General features: G+C 36.9%; 1 protein-coding gene across 1 annotated transcript in view; it reads right to left on the reverse strand.

Annotated features, from left to right (window-relative positions):
• The window catches only part of AKAIN1 (A-kinase anchor inhibitor 1), a 77,082-nt gene that overhangs the window by 46,134 nt on the left and 11,441 nt on the right, over positions 1-19,507 (reverse strand). Inside the window, exon 2 of the mRNA XM_078151948.1 lies at positions 19,129-19,215. Within this exon, the coding sequence (XP_078008074.1) occupies positions 19,129-19,215 (87 nt within the window). The remainder of the gene's footprint in view (positions 1-19,128; positions 19,216-19,507) is intronic.

Genomic DNA, 19,507 nt, shown 5'->3' on the forward strand with positions numbered 1-19,507 from the left:
TTTATTCTTCTTGATCCAAGAAAATAGAAGTAGGAGCCATACATGGATATTGCAGAGAGGAAGGTTTGGGCTTCATATAAGAAAGAAAACCTTCCTAACCATTAAAGTTATCCAGAAATGAAACAGCCTGCCTTGGAATGCTATGGGTTTTTCTTCACTGGAAGGTCTCAAGCATGGTCTGAGAAGGGGCTGGACTAGATAGCCATGAAGAGCTCTTCCAACTCGGATTCCGATTCTACAAAATAAATGAAAGCCAAAGCCATACAGAACAGTTCATCCCTTTGGGGTTATATGATAATAATATACTATATATTGTATATAATATATCACATATATGCCATATAATATATAGTATATATACAATTACATATACAATATATGTATTGTAATGTGTGCATACAATATATGTATATGCAATATGTATTACATATACAATGTATTGCATATATACAATATAATATATATTATATATAATGATGATAATATAATATATAAATCTATCTTATATTTCATAACATTTTACAGCTTGCACAGCATTTCAAGTCAATTTTCCTAGTTGACCCTTATGAAATAATCATGATTGATTCTGATCATTTTCTTATTGATCCTATTTGCTGTTAATTGATCTTGTCCTGTAATTGCTTTTGTCCTGTAGTCACTGAAGTCATGGGTTTCTGTTTCTGAACTTAGTTCAGAATACATCTGACCTATAATGGGTTAATTTTAGAAACCCAGTTCTCTTTGTAATCACTGATCTATTCTTGCTTTAAGGAATTCTGCTAACCTTGGGAGATGCATATGAACACAAGGGAATTAGGCCTAACATCTTTACACCACCAAGCTATCCTTCAAAGATGTCTGGTTTGCTGTCCAAAAAGCCTGGCCTACTTTCTTGCAGGTGTTCTAAAACAATGAACACATCTTAGTTATAGGGAAGAAGGAGGGGGTTGTTGGTAGTCCCCATCACCAAGCTTCCAATTAATCATATTGTTTCCTGCCCCTCATTTATGCCATGATGTCACCTACCCTGTACTATTCTTTGTTCTATACTCCTCAAAACCCTATAAAAGAAAATTATCCCCCTCATTTGGGGTCTTGGCTTACTAAGGAAGCTGAGATTCTATTTATTAGTAAGATTCACAGTTCACCAATAAACTGATCACGCTCAAGAATTTTGTGCTTCAGTTTCCTTTATTTTAACTTTTACACTTATTAATGATCCTCTAAGTTAGACAAGTTTCCCCATTTCACCCCCTTTATCCACACAAGGAAACTGAGGTCCAAAAAAGTGGAGTAACTTGTCCCAGATGACACAATTACTAAATGTAGCAATCAAGAGTCTAGGTTTTGGGGTTTTTTTTGGTTTTGTTTTTGGTTAGGCAATGGGGTTAAGTGGTCACACAGCTAGTAAATGTTATTGTGTGTCTGAAGCCAGATTTGAACTCAGGTCCTCCTGAATCCAGGGCTGGTGCTCTATCCACTGCACCACCTAGCTGCCCCGAGAATCTAGGTTTTCAGATGGCTCCAAGTCTACTGCCCTCTTCATTTGGCCACACTGAGTGACTTTTATACAAGAGATATTTGTACAGACCTATTAACGATGAAGGGAGCACCACTTGGTTTTGGTTCTCTCTGGCAAAAAACTTGTCAATCTCACACTTAGAGGTAGTTGGGCAGACATTGGGTAGCTATTTTTCCTCTGACACAATGAGCAATAAAGAAAAAGCTGCTGTCTTGTGCTCCAATGAACTCTGCTCTTGACACAAGTCCCTGGCTGAAGGGAAATGAAGTCATAACAGCCGATATGATAGCTTGGAATGCATTTTAACAAACTGCTGTTGTTTTTTTCAAAAGAGGAATGATTCTATCTCTGCCTTCTCCCTTCCTTTGATTGTCCCATGTGGTAAGTAGCTCTCTTTCATGAGACTTGCCATGAGAAGATGGAGGAAAGGACACAACTTCTGTCTGTCTCAGTTTTCTCATCTGTAAAATGGGGATAATAATGACACCTGCCTTCCAGAGTTGTTGGATTAAATGAGATCCTATCTGAAAAGTGCTTTACAAGCTTTATAGAAATGCTACATTGAATACATTAGAGGATGAACAGAAGGGTGAGAAGACTCTAAACCATGCCATATATGGATTCATTGAAAGAACTGGGAATATTTAACTTGGAAAGAGGGGAAGAGAAGGCAAGGATGCATTAAGCACCTATTACATGCCAGACTCTGAGCAAAGTGCTTTCATAGATATTAGCTCAGATGATCTTCACAGCCACCCTCCAAGGATTGCTAGATGCTATTATTGCTACTATGCTAGGTGCTATGATGATCCATATTTTATAGTGAGGAAACTAAGGAAGACAGAGGTTAAGTGACTTACCCAGGGTCACATTTTTTTAAAGTATTTGAGGCTGGATTTGAACTCAAGACTTCCTGACTCCTGGCCCAGGGTCACAGAACCACTCAATCTCAGAGAAGAAAAGACTTAGATGGAAAATGACCATTACCATCAAACACTTGAAGAGTTGTCCTGTGAAAATAGGATTAGACTGGCCTTTCTTGCTTCTAAAAAGCAGAAGTAGGAGTAATGCATAGATATCACAAATGGGCAAGTAGGTGATGCAGTGGATAGAACACTGGGCCTGGAATCAGGAAGACTCATCTTTATGAGTTCAAATCCCACTTCAGACACTTACTAGCTGTGTGATCCTGGGCAAGTCACTTAATCCTGTGTGCCTCAGTTTCCTCAGCTGTAAAATGAGCTGGAGAAGGAAATGGCAAACTACTCCAGTACCTTTGCCAAGAAAACCTCAAATGGAGTCACAGAGTAAGACATGAAAAAAAGAGACAATTACAAAAGAAGTAGATTTTAACTCAATATGCTGAAAATTGAATGAGTGGGGCCCCTTGTCTTTAAGTCTTCAGAGAGGCTAGATAGCAATAACTTTAAAGTTTATAAAGTACTTGATTAATAATAATAATAATTAGCATTTATATAGCACTTTAAGGTTTGCAAAGTTCTTATCTCATTTTATCCTCCCAACAACTCTGAGAGGAACTTGCTATTATTTTCCCCATTTTATAGATAAGGAAACTGAGGCAGACAGATTACAAGACTTGTCCAGGGCGACAGATATTAACTGTCTGAGGTTGGGTTTGAACTCAGGTCTACCTGAGAGGCCCTGCACTCTCTTCATTATACCACCTAATTACCCGTGTTCTCACTTGATCCTTATAACTCTAATGTGAAATAAGTACTATTGGAATTACTATCCCCACTTGGCAGATGAGAAACTGAGGATCATAAAAATTAAACAACTTGGTTATCGTCACTGGAGTAACATCATAGATGACCAAGCATCACAGATGTGACTTGAACCCTGATCCTTCCTGAACTCCAGGTACAGCACACTTTCTTCAAGCTACTATGGATAACTATTTGTTAGAGATATTAAAAATGGAATTCACGTTTTGAGTGGGGCTTTGTATCACTTTGTGTCTGAGGTCCCTTCTGTAGTGCTGGGAGGAGAAATATTTTTTTTTCTGCAGTCATCGGTCGTTACGCCTTAGCAGGAACAAAGAAATGAGAGTAAGTTTTGAGATGACAGAGCCTGAGAATCCTGCGTACTTGGAATGGGAAAAGAGTAGAATGATTAAAAAAAAAAAGACAGATAAATAGGAGACCTAATTTGCCTAACTGACAATTTTCCCAGGGGTTGTCTTTCATATATAAAGATAACACTACTAAGGAGCAGAGTATACCTCCCTTAAGGACCTCTGACCCTCATCCTACTCTGCTCTATATCAACCCTCCAAGTATACCCCAAAAGCTACCATTATCAGATACCAACACCATTAGACAGGTATTCAGATCTCTGCTGCTGCTCTCTCTGACTCATCCTGAAAGCATAGCTTAAAGAGAGAAAAAGAAAGTAAGACAGAGGATGCAAAGGAATGATCTGGGAAGCAGAAAAGGTTAGCTCTCTTGCTCTCATCCTTATTCCATTTTTATAGTGCCCTGCTTAATGGTGCTGTTACCAAACAACATACAGGCCTCAAACCCATTGGTGAGTTAGAGAGATGTCTTCCCTGAGCATGTGAAAACATCTCCCTCTGCAGAATGGGCAGAAAAGAACAATTTGTTCCAACAGTGACTGATATAGGCGCCATGGAAGTCTTATATCTTGGTCAGACATCAAACACCAAGGTCATCCACTGCATCCCATGCCAATTGTCCTGACTTTTGTCTTGCCATTGGACTTTGATGACTCTGGAAGAGACAGTGAGGCTGCCTCACTTAAATCCAATTATCAGGTGACTCAAGACTCCGTCCCGTGATGACACTATTTCTCTTTGAAAATGAAGAACAAACAGCAACAGCCAAACAACCTCACACCAGCCTCTGTGAGCTGCCCACAGGTCCCAGCCCCCAGCTTAAGAAATACTGGATTAACTGAAAAATAGAAAAATGTCTTCTCTGTGATTTGTATTTCTTTACATTTTTTTTAAAAAATCATGTTTCAAAATCATCTAACTATTCAACTTTCCAGGAAATAAATGAAAACTGTATCATTAATTAAAAACTATTCAAATTAACTGTCTATAATTGATGCTGATGCTCAGCAGACTATATTTACTCTTCACCTGCAGCAATTCAGTGCTGTATTAGTGGTAAGTTTTAATAACTAGAGCCATTAGGAATCTTAGGGGAGGTACAATTATACTAGTCAGCAAGCCTGGCACTTTCACCATATTCCTAATTCACACATTTAAGATATTCAAAAATATTCTGACTTTAAACAAAAATGTGGTCTATTATGCATTATGTGCTAAAATATGTTGTGCGGATAACTTTGGCAGGAAGTCATCTGAGCATGTCAAACACACTCAGAAAAAGAACTTTACAAATATGAGTACAAGTATCACACAAATTAGGGATTAAGATGTTCTATTATAACTAGGCCTATTCTTTTGCGTGATTTTAAAAGTTCACAGAGGATAAGATCTTTATAATATATCCTGTTTAACTCTCCAGCATGTCTGTTTTTCCTGGCATTGAACTTTTAAGAAAAGGAACATTTGGTTCATTTCCCTTCTTGTCATATCCCTTAGTCTAAGCCATACCTTTGAACTCGTGCTCTTTTGATCCACAAGGATAATTTTGTTAGCCAACCTTCATTTCTGCTTAGCCAAATTATATTTAGCTGTTATTTGATCCTCTTAAAAATCAGTTCCTTCTATCTTTTTAGTTGTTCTAGGTTGCTTGTCTTAGCTTCTTACCTTGACTTTGAGTTTCCTTGTGGATGGCAAATAGCCACTTACTCTTTTACTGGGCTTTTTCAATGCAGCATGTATCTGTTTCAACAAAGGACCACTCTCCTTGCAAAATCTTTTCTGATGGAAAGTGGCCACAAACCAGCCCAACCCTCTGTAGCCAAAAGGCACATTTGAAAATGTTATGGGATCATTTGAAAAATTCCTACCCCTAAAAATAATGAAGACCTAATATCTCTCCATTTTTGTAATGTGAGAAATTGACTGGATACAGCTGCTTTCTCCTTTATAAGATTTGTCATAGACCCTGCATATTCCTAAGGATGATTTTTAATTGTCTCTTCTTATTATTCAATGTTAAATATAAGTGGGAGACATGAATATAATTTTCCCCAAGAAAACATATTTCTAAACAGTTCTTGATGAAATTATAATGATTTCTTTAGCTGGGAGGAGGGGGAGGAGGGGAGAAGAGGAATTAGAGATGTTTCAAACCCTGTTCTTTGTCCTTATCTTGACCTTTAATCCCTCAGTCCTTCAATTCTTTCTTAGACCATTACCCCTTGCATTGGCTCTAGTTTCCTCCCTTACTCATCTTGACCCCTTGGTGAAGCAAATCAACTCTACACTGTCCCTTGCACATTTAGCCTTTTTCCATTCTTGCTATGACAAGCCTTTCCCCTGGATTACTCCTACCATCTTTGCCTTTGCACCTATTCATGTGCTACTGGAAGAAGGTGAAGAAAATCATGACACAATTCTGATTAGAACCATGTAAGTTAAGTACATGTAAGTTAAATAATCTCACCTGGGCCAACACTGTGGCAAGACACTTTTATACCTCCCAAAGTGACTCACTATCCCACTCCTCACTGAAGCTTTTCCAAACATTTTCATCCCTTCTCAAACCTCCCAAAGCTCTCCTTCCTCCAAACTTCTTACCTGAGACACCTTGCATGATCATATTTCACTGAAAAATTCAGCTCCTTCACTGAGCTCCCTCTTATCTCCTCCTCATCTCATATCCTCTCATATCACTCAGGTGCCTTTTGTAACTATCTTCTCCTTCACCTCTGACTCACATGAAGAACCAACCCTTATCTTTGCTGAGGCAAATTCCTTTACATGCACAAGTGATCCCATTCCATCCTGTCTTCTCAAAGAGATTGCCCTCACTGTCCTCCCCACTGTCTCATTATCTCTATTCTTTCCACGTCTACTAACTGCTTTACTATTACCTACAAACAAGCCCATGTCTCCCTCATCTTCAAAAATCCCTCACTTGATCAGTCTATTCCCACTAGCTATCATCTGATACCTGTTCTGACTTTTGTGGCTTAACTTACTGAGAAAGCCATCCACAACTGGTGCTCCCACATGCCTTCTTCTCACTCTCTTTGTGACCCTTTACAACCTGGCTTCTCACCTCATCATTCAGTAGAAATTGCTCTCAGGGCAGCTAGGTGGCACAATGGATAGAGCACTGGCGCTGGAGTCAGGAGGACTTGAGTTCAAATCCGGCCTCAGACACTTGATACTCACTAACTGTGTGACCCTGGGCAAGTTCCTTAACCCCAACTGCCTTACTAAAAAGCGAAAAAAGAAAGAAAGAAATTGCTCTCCCCAAAGTTATTAATGTTCTCTTAATTGCTAAATCCAATGGCTTTTTCACAGTCCTCAAACTTTGTAAACTTTCTATAGCTTTTGATGCTATAGATCACCTCTTCTCCTTGATCCTCTCTTTTCTCTAAATTTTTATAACACTCTCTATTCCAGTTCTTGTTCTACCTATCTGACCACTCATTCTTGTCTCCTTTGCTGGATCTTCATCCAAGTAATATCTCCTAATGGTGGTATCCTCCAGGGCTCTATCATAAGCCTTCTTTTTTTTAATTTTATTTTTAATTTATGGAATAAAATAAGCATTTCTATAACATAGTACAATAAAAAAGATGATTTACATAAAACTGCAAATCTACTGTGCACAAGATACTATTCCTTTCAAATATACAACAAAATTCTCATGTAAATTTATTTTTTTCTTCCCTCTCCCTCCCCCCATCCTAGAGACGGCTACCCTTAGACACAAATAGGTATATGTATTATTATTATATTATATCATGTTATATTACATGACATATTAGATAGATAAATAGATGTGAAAATTATTCTATATATACTTTTATTTATCAGTTCCTTCTCTGGATGCAGATAGCATCTTTCTTCATATGTCCTTTATAGTTAATTTGAATATTTATAATATTCAAAATAATTTATTCACTCAAAGTTGCTCTTAAAACAATGTTGCTATTACTGTATACAATGTTCTTTTGGTTCTGCTCATTTCGCTCTTGATTATTTTGTGCAAGTCTTTCCATGTTTTTCTAAAAGTATTGAGCTCATCATTTCTTATAGCATAGTAGTATTCCATCACAATCATATACCACAACTTGTTCAGCCATTTTCCAATTAATGGGCATCCCTGAAGTTTCCAGTTCTTTGCTACCATAAAGAGAGCTGCTTATAAACATTTTAGAGTATATAGGTTCTTTTCCTTTTTCCCTAATCATTTAGAAATAGACCAAGAAGTGGTACTGCTGGGTCAAAGTGTATAGGTAGTTTAATATCTCTTTGGACATAATTCCAAATTGCTCTCCAAAATGGTTGGATCACAATTCTACCAATAACGAATTGGTGTCCCAATATTTCCACATCCTGTCCAACGTTTGTCACTTCCCTCATCTATCAGTCTAGCCAATCTGGTAGATGTAAAAGATATCTCAAGATTGTTTTAATCTGTATTTCTCTAATCAATAGTAATTTAGAGCATTTTATATGACTATAAATTGTTTTGATTTCTTCATTGTACAACTGCCTGTTCATATACTTTGACCATTTATCAATTGGGGAATGACTTGTACTCTTATAGATTTGACAAAGTTCTTTTTATATTTTAGATATGAGGACTTTATCTGGAAAAACTGTCTATAAATTCCCCCCCCCAATTTTCTGCTGTCCTTCAAATCTCAGCTATATTTGTTCTATTTCTACAAAAACTTTTTTAACTTAAAGTAATTGAAATTACCCATTTTACACCTAATTTTTCTCTTTATCTCTTGTTTAATCATAAATTGTTCACTTATCCACAAGACTGATGAGAAATATGTTCCATGTTCTTCTAATTTTCTTACAAAATCTCTCTTTATATCTATGTTATGTATCCATTTTGACCTTATCTTGGTAAATGGTGCGAGATATTGTTCTATGCCTGGTTTCTGCCATACTGTTTTCCAGTTTTCCCAACAATTTTTTTTACCATATAATGAATTCTTACTCTAAAATCTTGTCTTTACAATTGTCAAATACAAGGTTATTATATTTATTTGTTGCTTTAAATTGTATGTCTACTCTATTCCATTGTTCTACCTGTCTATTTCTTTGACAGCACCAGATAGTTTTGATAATTACTGCCTTATAATACATTTTAAAATCTGGCACTGCTAAACCTCCTTCCTTTACACTTTTTTCCCCATTATTTCCTTTGATATTCTTGACCTTTTGTTTTTCAAATGAATTTTACTTTTTCTAATTCAGTAAAATATATTTTTGGTAGTTTAATCGAGATAGTGTTGAATATATAAATTAGTTCGGGTATAATTGTCATTTTTATTACATTGATCTTGCCTACCCATAGGCCTTTTTTCTTTTCTCTCTATGCTGTTTCATTGGCAATCTCATCAGCTCCCATAGATTCACTTACCATCTCTAAGCTGATAATTATTAAATCTACTTATCCAACTCTAATCTCTCTCCTAACCTCTAATCTTTCATGTCCAACTGCCTGTTGGATATTTTGAACTGAATGTTCTTTAAACATCTTAAATTCAACATGCCTGAAATTGAACTCACCTCATTATTATTAGATAAAAGTTATCAAAATTATACATTTTCATTTTAGAACTGCCAAGAGGATTATGTATTTTAAATCAAAATAGAAGAACATGACCACAATAATATTGGCTGGGATTCTAGACCTATGATCAGTGAACTTAGGTATTTTAAAAATATATTTTGATAACTGTATTTAAATACAATTTGTTTCTTTAGTAATCCTATCCTTTTTATTAATTTCAAAGCATTACTTGAGGAAGGTCCAGAAGTAGGCTTCACCAGACTGCTAATGGGGACCATGACTCAAAAAGAAATGGTAAGAACCACTGATAAAAGCAACTTGAAAGACTCAATGCAGTAAGCAATCATGACTGCAGAAAACTGATGATAAATCATTCCTCCCACCTCTTGGCAAGGATGTAATAGAATAAATGTGCAGGGGGAGAAAGGCATACATTTACCTACAAAGGCAATGTGTTGATTTGTTTTGCTTTATTATACTTATTGTTTATAAGGAAGGCTTCTACTCAGGAGGTGTTGATGGGTAAGAGTAATACAAAAAAAAAAGAAAAAGAGGAGCATTAATGAAACATTTTTTAAAATACACAGAAGATACTGAAAGGAAGTTCAGAAGGGAACATGGAAAAGCACGGCAATTTTGTTATTAACATATTAAATTCAAAATATACTTTAAAAATAAACTGTGTGTAATATAAATTCAGCTTCACACGCAAAAATAATGTAATAGTTGAACAGTAGTCCATTGTGTATGTGTATATATAGTGTGTGTGTGTGTGTGTGTGTGTGTGTGTGTGTGTGTGTGTGTAGGCAGTTGGGGTTAAGGGACTTGCCCAGGGTCACACAGCTACTCTGACTTTGGATTTGAACTCAGATCCAGCACTGATGCTCTATCCACTGCGTCACCTAGCTGTCCCTATGTATAATATTTTGTAGCTAATTTTTCTCAGATACCTGAATTAAGAAGGTTAGCTCTTTCTCAACTGCCCATCATAAGAACAGCTACTAGCAATACAAAATGATCCAACAAGTGCAGTTGACACCTCTCTCATCAGCCACATCAGAAATAAAGCGTTCTGCCTTTGTTAAGCACTAAAGAGATTTCAGTAATGATACCAGCCTTTCTTTCAAAAACAAAGTAATGCCTAGGCAAAAGTTCTATGTATTTTTTCCTTTTGTATTAATATGTTTTTGTTTTTACAAAGGCTAGATTTCGCCTGTATCACTCCCCCTTTCACCATCAGATAATTATCGCGTAAAAAATTCTTTCTTAAAAAATAAAAAGTGGAAGAAGAAAAAAAAATGGAACAATACATTTTTTAAGCTGACAACATATAGAGCATTCTGCACCTGTGGATCCCCCACACACACCTCTACAAAGAAGGAAGAGGGAGTATTTTCTCATAACTTTTCTTCAAGGTCAAGTTTGTTCTTCATAATTTCAAGATATTCAGTCTCGATTGTTTTGTGATGGTTATTCTATGTTTACATTGTTGTGGTCATTGTTTTTTTTTTCTTGGTCTGTTCAATGGTTTTTCAGTCAATTGTGACTCTCTGTGTTGAGGGGTTTGCCATTTCCTTCTCCAACACATTTTACAGTTGAGGAAACTGAGACAAAAGTGACTTGCCCAGGGTCACACAGATAGTATCTGAGACCAGATTTTAACTCAGAAAGATGATTCTTCCTGACTTCAGGTCCAGCATTTTGTATGCTATGCCATCTAGCTGAGCCTCTTTTAGCCCTGATTACTTGATTTTGCATCAGTTCATATAAGTCTTTCCATACTTCTCTGTATTCATTATATTCCTCTTTCTTATACCACAGTGCTATTCAATTTTATTCATGCACAACTTTTTTAGCCATTCCCCAATTGATGATATCTACTTTCTTTCCAGATCCTTCTGCTGCAACAAGAAGTCCTTCCATATTGATGTAGCGTTTCTAGTTTCAGTACTGGATTAGTGCTGCCTTAGTCATACTTTCTTATCCAGAGCTCCTTTGGCATATCAGAATTCAATCCTTTAACTAGTCTTGCTCTCTTCATGAAGGTTGAATGGATGTGATGACTCTTCATCTTTTAGAGAGGTTTTCTAAATGAGGAGCTTGTACCATATGACTGGGAGTTTCCCTAAAATGACTAAGTTAATGTCTTTCTTTTTAGAAACACACAATGTTCTTATGTCAAGCTGGTTTCTGCCTCTCTTCAATTTCTACCATTGCTCCTTAAAGTACCCCCTCCCACCCTAAGGCCAAGTTGATATGCTAGTTTATTAATTTTGAGTTGTATCATTCCTTCCTCCCAGCAAAGCAAAAATCAGCTTTGTGCCATAAATAAAATGAATGACAAGTCGATTTTTGCTTTACATGTACTTGTTTATTTACCATTATAAAACTGCATGCCAGAGAAATAGTAAACTCAATTCCTCTGCAATTCAACAAGCATTTATTAAAACCTATCACATTCTCCAAACTGCCACATACTGGGGATCCAAATACAAAAGAAAAAAAAGGAAACTGTCTCTTGCATCAAAGAGTTTAAGATCTTACAAATTCCCAAAATAGAATTGGACAGTTGGACACTGTAAAGAAAATTCCCAGGTGGGAAAGGGTTCAGCACTCACTGCTGAGCCCCAAACAACTCTCCATAAGGTTATCCTTATCCTCTGATAGGCAGGAATTTCAAATCCACTAGGGTGGCAACACCTTACCCTTCACCTCAAGCCACCAATCCCTGAAAACTCCCCAAGGAAATGGGTTTCCCAATATCTCTTCCACGTAAAGAACTAAAGACTTTCTTCTCTTCATTCAATTAGGACATTTGAGATTAAAAAGAAAATTTGTTATCTAATTTGCAGTCTTTGGTGAGACCTGGGGTCACCAAATGGATGGATATGCCTACATAAAGGATCCCAAATTTGTTGAGTGAGAAGCAAAATTGGAATGGATGTCTGGGATTCTGATGCAGCTACAAATGAATTCTCAATGTCTTTGTCTTCCCCATTTCCCATCCCCAGATACACCACAGGATGATCAATTTCGAGTTGTAAGGGACCTCTGAGGCCATCTAGTGAAATTGGGGTCTAGAAAAACTACTAACGGTGATATTGTAAGGATGATCAACTATGAAAGATTTGGCTAGTCTGATCAATACAATGATTCAAGACAATTCCAAAGGGCTTATGGTAAGAAAATTCTATCCACCTCCAAAGAGAAAAATGATAAACTCTGAGTGCAAATTGAAGTATAACTTTTTTCACTTTTTGTGATATTGCTATTATGGAAATATGTTTTGCATGATTTCACATGTATAATTGATATTTTACTTGTCTTCTCAGTGGGTAGAGGAATGGTGGGAGGGAAAGAGAGAATTTGGAACATAAAACTTAAAAAAGGAAAGAATGCTTAAAATAAATAATAAATTTAGGTTTTTTTAAAAAAGAAAGAATTGGTAACTTTGGAGGGGCAGTTTAAGGTGAGTTTTGAGGTTGAAAGCCTTATTGCAAAATGGTTGAGGAGTAAGTAAGAAGAGTAGAAGTGGAGGTAGGGAGTGTGGGTGACTTTTTCAAGTAATTTGTTTAAGAAAAGGAGAAGAAATGTCAAGTGAAAGTTTGAGGGAATGGTAGGCTCTAGTAAAGGCGGTATTATTTTTGTTGTTTTTAAGGATGTGAGAGACAAACTGACCTCAGACACTTATTAGCTGTGTGGCAGTAGGGAAAGGTCCATTTGAGAGGGAGAGGTTGAAGATTTAAAAGAGAGGAGAGATTATTGATGATGCAATCTGTTGGAGAAGAGGATGAGATCAAATGTACAAGTACAGAGACTGGCCTTGGCAAGGAGAAGTACCACCTCTTCAGAAACTGGAGCAAAGGAGGGGAGAGTAGGAGATAATGTTAAGGAATTTTGAGATTGTCTTTACAATGGGTCCACATCATGTGGTCCCTTTTTTTTTTCAGTAAAGTAAGAGGAAAGTTAGCCAGCTGAGAGAGGAGAGGGTGAAGTATAAAGGGCTAGAAGAAGGAAAAGAAGGTTTGGAATAGTTTCTGTGGGGAGTGAGATAGGGAATCGATTAAGGAGGAATAGAAGAGCTACAGTGAAGGCCCATTTGAGGTTGGATAATATGATTTTGCAATTTATGAAGTCAGCACACTAATGAGTCTTCTTCCAGCTACATTCAGCAACTCACGAGTAGGCTTAGAGAAGAGTGACAGTGGGAGTCTGGCAAGAGAAGAGCAGGAAGAGGACATGGAGGTAATGAATTCAAAAAGAAAAATCATTATGGTTAAAGTGGCTAACTATGGAGTACAAGTTGAAGAGGAAGGAAAGTGAAGTTAGAGCAAGCGAATGGCCTGAGAAAATACTGAGGGATGTCCTCCAGTTACTGGTCTAGAAAATTATTTGAGCTATGTAAATACCCACACCAGGCATAACAACCACAGCACAATATTTTCAATCTTTGTTGAATATATGTTACTAAAATGACTTAACAAGCCGAAAGCTTTACATTTTAATTCAATTGTATGATACTTTCCCTTAATTTTAAAACAGGGATATGTATTGTTCACATAAGAACAGGAGCCCAGAAACCAAATTATAATGACAGTTCTAATAGTACAAACACCTCAGGCTCCTCAGTTAAGAGCTTCTGAAGATAATGTTTTCATCAGTGGATTCAATAAGCTGAGTAATTACAAAGACAAACAAATCTTGGTATCTAAATTTTTAGTCCATCTAGTTCCTATTCCAAGCCATCAAAATTTAACCTTATGAACCAGTCCAGAATATTACAAAAAATAGATTAGGGCACCAGTCTCAGTTGTCTAGAGTCATGATATCAAAGGCCACTAAATAGTTCGTATAGGATCCCTATAGACTATATATTGATTTAGAAAACTCCATATTAATATTGGTTATGTTTTCTTGTATTTTATTTATTTCTTTAATTTTCCCAATTATATTTTAATTTGGTTATAGCTGCTATTGGAAGTGTTGTAGCCCTCATGTGGCCTGAAGCTGTGTGTTTGATACCTGTACTAGAACAAGGGTCAGCAAACTACAACCTGCAGGCCAAATCTACCACTTGCTGCTTGCTTCTGTACAGCCTTAGCTAAGGATGGTTTCTACATTGTTAAATAAAATTTTATTATATTTAAAAATATAAAAACAAACCACTGAGCAGTACAAAAACAGGCAGCTGGCAAGATTTGGCCTGCAGGCTGCAATTTGTGTCTGACCCCTAATCTATTTTTCAGCCTAGAGTGAGCATATTTCTAAGTAAAATAGAAACTATGCAAAGTTGTCGGGTTGGTTTTTTTTTTTGAATGAATGGTCTCATCAAGGGATGATCATTTTGCTTTTATTACCACTTCTCCTCTAATGGTGCAGCAAACAAAAGTTACACTGATCCAGAAGCAGGATCCCAATTGAAGACTTTAAAATTACGGTCAAACACAGGCTGACCACGCAGATCAGAAGCAGTGACTACAGAAAAATAAAACTCTTCCATTACTTTACTGGCTTTATAAGAGATTTACAAAACAACTTGCTTTGCTAACATGGAATTAAAATCCTTATCCATTAACTGACTTTATTCAGAGTAATTGATAATCAACATGTGTCAATTAGAACATAATGTATGCCAAACACTGTGCTAAATGTTGGGGATACAGATGTAAAATGCTGTCTCCTTCTTCATAAGGGCACTTTAATTTCTGAAAGCGGAAGGAAAGAACATTCATGTGAATAATGCAGCCTGATATAATTCTGAGGGTGTTAGAGAAAACTGTCCCTTGGATGAATGTAAGAGAGCACCAATAGGAAAGCAACCCAAAACTACAGATACTGTCTGAAGGTGAGGATGGCTGTGGTGGATTATGGGCTCATTTACACACGACTGTTTTCAGAGTTTTTAAGGATATAGCTGAGCAACTACAAATACAAGAATGGTTTCAAGACTATGGGAAAATTGTGTTCCTATAGGAATTTATGTACCTAAAGTTAAAAATAGATCACTACTTATAAGGGGGCCCTGGTTGAGGCATCAAAAGCTATGAGGAGTCAAGGGATTAAAAGTAGAGAAGTCAGAGATCAGAAGACCCAGAGAACACAGAAACACCTGAAAAGAGAAGTTGGTGGTGGTGGCTGCTGCCCACTGCTGTTTGAAAGATGAAGAGCGGGGGAGATTCAATAGATAAGAGCAACTTCTCTGGGCTGTCAGCCAGCCAACAAAGCCTTACAGGCTCTATAGCATCACTGGAGGAAGCTGAATTGTGTACAGCTGTGTGAAGAGCTGACTGGCCTAATTGCCCTTGAGCCCTTGTGGGTTTGGCTGTGTTTGCCCTCTACTGTCCTTTCTGGCTTGAGCAGAGTCCTGTGACCATACAGGAAGAGCTTTGCAGTTGTTCAGCTTATAGGAATCACTTGTCACTGAAATACCTTAATGATGCTTCAACACTGGCCAAAGGAATAAATCCAGAAAGCTTAATACAGACCCCAGTATTAAGTCTGCTGTTTCACTTTAAAAGTGTGGTGCTGTTTTCAATACTTAGCAAGAGTACCTGGCACATAGTAGGTGCTTAATAAATGCTTATTGACTTGACTTCATCAAGTATTACTCAGGAAAATAGAGTATCTTTAGCGTAATGTTCCTAGAGGGGCAGAAAAGCTTAGAAGGAAAGGAGCTCATATATGATGCAGATGATTCCCTAAAAAAGACCACCAATATCTAGACCTATCACCCAGTCATGAATTACCCTGGACATTTATTCTTCCTACTCATGTGCCTTACTGCTAGGCTTCTATAAGTGGGTGCCAGCTCTCTCCCATTAATACTACACATTGGAAGGAGAATGTGACATACCGATAGATTTATGGGCGAACTATTAGGCTGCTTTATATTTTGATTATTCCTGTTTTGCCTCTTATTGAATAAATGTTGTATTCTGATTATTATTGCTTTGCCTTCTGCTAATAAATGTTTCATAATTAAGAATTAATTATGTATATTGTCAGCAACTACTTTGAACAAATGGAAAGCAACTGATTGGGACTCAGGACCTACAGTGGTAAATGTTAGGAATGAAACACACACACACACACACACACACACACACACCCCAGGATTGCCTTCTAGGACTGTGAGAAGGTATGGGAGCAGTGTGGTAGTAGCTGTGTCCAGTCCTACCTCCTAAAACCAACCCCTAAACGTGCCACCATGACTACATGCCATGAGTGAGCCAACCCAAAGACAAAGAAAGGTGATGCGGATGCCACATTGAGAGCTACACTGTCAGTATGAAAGTGTTTTCCTGAACATTCCTGGCCAAGCAATACAAACAAAGGTCAAAATGCTCCTATCCTTAAGGAGCTAATTCATCTTTTCTTCACATTTTATTTTCTACTCTAGCTGGTAGAAGAGGAATTAAGGCTCTTTAAACTCAAACTCTCAGTTTACTCACCTCAATGAAAGAGGACAAAAGCTTCCATAACTCTGTGGCAGTGACAAGAATAGTTTAAAATGTTTTAGCATATTTTCAATACAGTATGAAAATATAGAAAGAGAATGTTACATTTGCCCAACTGAGAAAAAATGTTTATACTGATGACATATTTGAGTCCCAGCATCACTTTAATTGTCAGATAGGTGGCACAGTGCAGAGAGGACTGGGCCTGGAGTCAAGAAGATGACTTCGAATCTGCCCTCAGACACTTACTAGTTGTATGACCCTGGGCAAGTAACTTAACTTTGTTTGCCTCAGTTTCTTCAAATGGAAAATGAGCTGGAAAAGGAAATAGCAAACCACTCCAGGATCTTTGCCAAGAAAACCCCAAATGGGGTCATAAAAAGTGAGACGCAACTGAAATGACTGAATAACATATTACTTTTATGCCAAAGGAACAGAAGAATAACTTCATTTCATTTCATGTATTCTTAGATGGAATGTTTCCCAGCATTGCTCTATGATCTGAACAGATTTCTATAAACCTATTACTACGCTGAGAACACTGCTGAGCTTAAACAATGGCAGGGATAATATGAGAATAATTGCCAACAAATCAATTCAAAGTGGCTTTGGATAAGTTGGAAACTGAGGTCAAATAGCTTCAGGGTTATAATGGAGCTGTTCCTAAAGGTAACACTAAGAATATTAGATTACATAAAGGAATAGGAGGAGTCTTCCATAGTCTAGGCCTTTCCAAATCTACTCAATGTTTTACAGCCTTGCTTATTACAAGTTGTCTCTGTGAAAAAGCCATTTTGAAACTAGAACCTATACAAAGTACAATGTCCCATTAACAGCAGAATGCACACATTCATCATAGTACATTCAATTGGTCAATCAACAAATAGTAATTTAGCACCTACCTGAAGATAGAAACATAAAGTATAAAGCGATGTTGACTCTCAAGGAATTTACCTTTTGTGGTAATAAATATTTAACAATAACTCACTTTGTTAGTTAATTACAATGATGTGATTGAGGAATTTAAGTCTGTAATACTTGATAAGCAATATCCCATTTTCTAGGATAAAAAGATGAAGAAAGTATAAATTGTTTTGGTCATTTGAGATTAGTTATATTATCTAGCTAAAGATAAAGATAATGTAAATTAACTGTTTCATATTAGTCCGATTATCACTACCACAAAATTTTATAATTTTTGTCTCATTGTTAAGCATGTATTTTTAAGATAAAGTTTCATTGTTAATATAAAAAATTAACTTTAGTTAAGTTTTAGTTTCTTTCTTTTGATATATAAAAATATTATTCTTTGTGCCTAAGTATTCAATAAATGGCTCTCCTTAAATGAATATATATGTATATATATATAATACATAATATTGTATTGGGGTATTTTGCATTACATCTTATGTTACGTTACCTTGTTACATTATATCATGTTACATTACATTATTTTTATTGTTATTATTGTTCAGTCGTTTCAGTCATGTCTGACTCTTTGTGACCCCATTTGGGGTTTTCTTGGCAAAGATATTGAAGTGATTTGCCATTTCCTTCTCCTGCTTATTTTACAGATGAGGAAACTGAGGCAAGCAGGGTTAGGTGACTTGCCTGGAGTCACACAGCTAGTAAGTTTCTGAGGTCAGATTTGAGCTAATGAAGATAAGTCTTCCTGACTCCAGGCCTGGCACTCTATCCACTGTACCACCTAGCTGCCCACATTATCATATCATATCATATCATATCAGTATATTTTATATATGCATACACCTGCACAAAATTCCCTGGGTGTGCATAGCCATGAAATTTACTACAATTTTGGATGGGTATATGTCCAGAAGTTACCTCCTTTACTCAGCTTGAGTTCTGAATAATGGACAATGCTCTTGAGCTTTCCCAGTCACCAATGGAGTAAAGTAGGGCTGTGTGCTTGCTCCCATGCTTTTTGACATGATGTCTGCAGAAATGTTGCCAGATGTCTTCAATGGGAATGAAAACAACATCAAGTTCAGCTATCACACTGATGGCAATTATTTAACTTGAAAAGGCTACAAGCCAAGACTAAAGTGGAAGGAGAGTTGGTGCATGATTTTTTGTTTGCAAATGATTATGCACTCACTGCAACATCTGATGCAGAGATGAAACAAAGTATGTATCAATTCTCTGCTAGTTGTACTCATTTTGGCCGAAAAATTAACAACAAGAAAACACAGGTTCTCCCCAGCCAGCACCATACCACCCATGTGTAGAACCATCAGTTACAGCAAATGGAGAAATCGTGAATACTGTGGATAAGTTCACTTACTTGGTATTATACTTTCCAGGGATGCATACATAAATGATGAGATTGATACACACATTATAAGAGCTAGTTCAGTGTTTGGGAGGCTCTGAAGGAAAGTGTGGGAGACAAGAAGTATTAGACTGCTTACCAAACTGAAGGTCTACAGAACCATTGTGCTGACTATTGTTGTATGTATACCTGTGAAAACTGGACAGTCTACCAGCACCATGCCAGGAAAATGAATTGCTTCCATCTGTATTGTCTTAGGAAGATTCTGAAGATCACCTGTCAAGATAAGGTACCAGAAACTGAGGTCCTCTCTCAAACTGAACTACCAAGCATTCAAACTTTACTGTAGAGAGCTCAACTCTGATGGGTTGATCATGTTGTTTGAATGCCAAAAATGTTTGCCTAAAAGACTATTTTATGGAGAACTCACACAAGGCAAGTGCTCACATACATGGAGCTCAGAAGAAACAACACAGGAATGCTCTTAAGGTCTCTCTGAAGAACTTTAAAATAAGTTGTGAGACATGAGAGACACAGGCAGAGGACTACCCAGCAAATCAAAGAAGGC

This window comes from Phascolarctos cinereus, unplaced genomic scaffold (assembly GCF_003287225.1).
Source record: "Phascolarctos cinereus isolate Bilbo 61053 unplaced genomic scaffold, phaCin_HiC Scaffold_4;HRSCAF=312, whole genome shotgun sequence".
NCBI lineage: Eukaryota > Metazoa > Chordata > Mammalia > Diprotodontia > Phascolarctidae > Phascolarctos > Phascolarctos cinereus.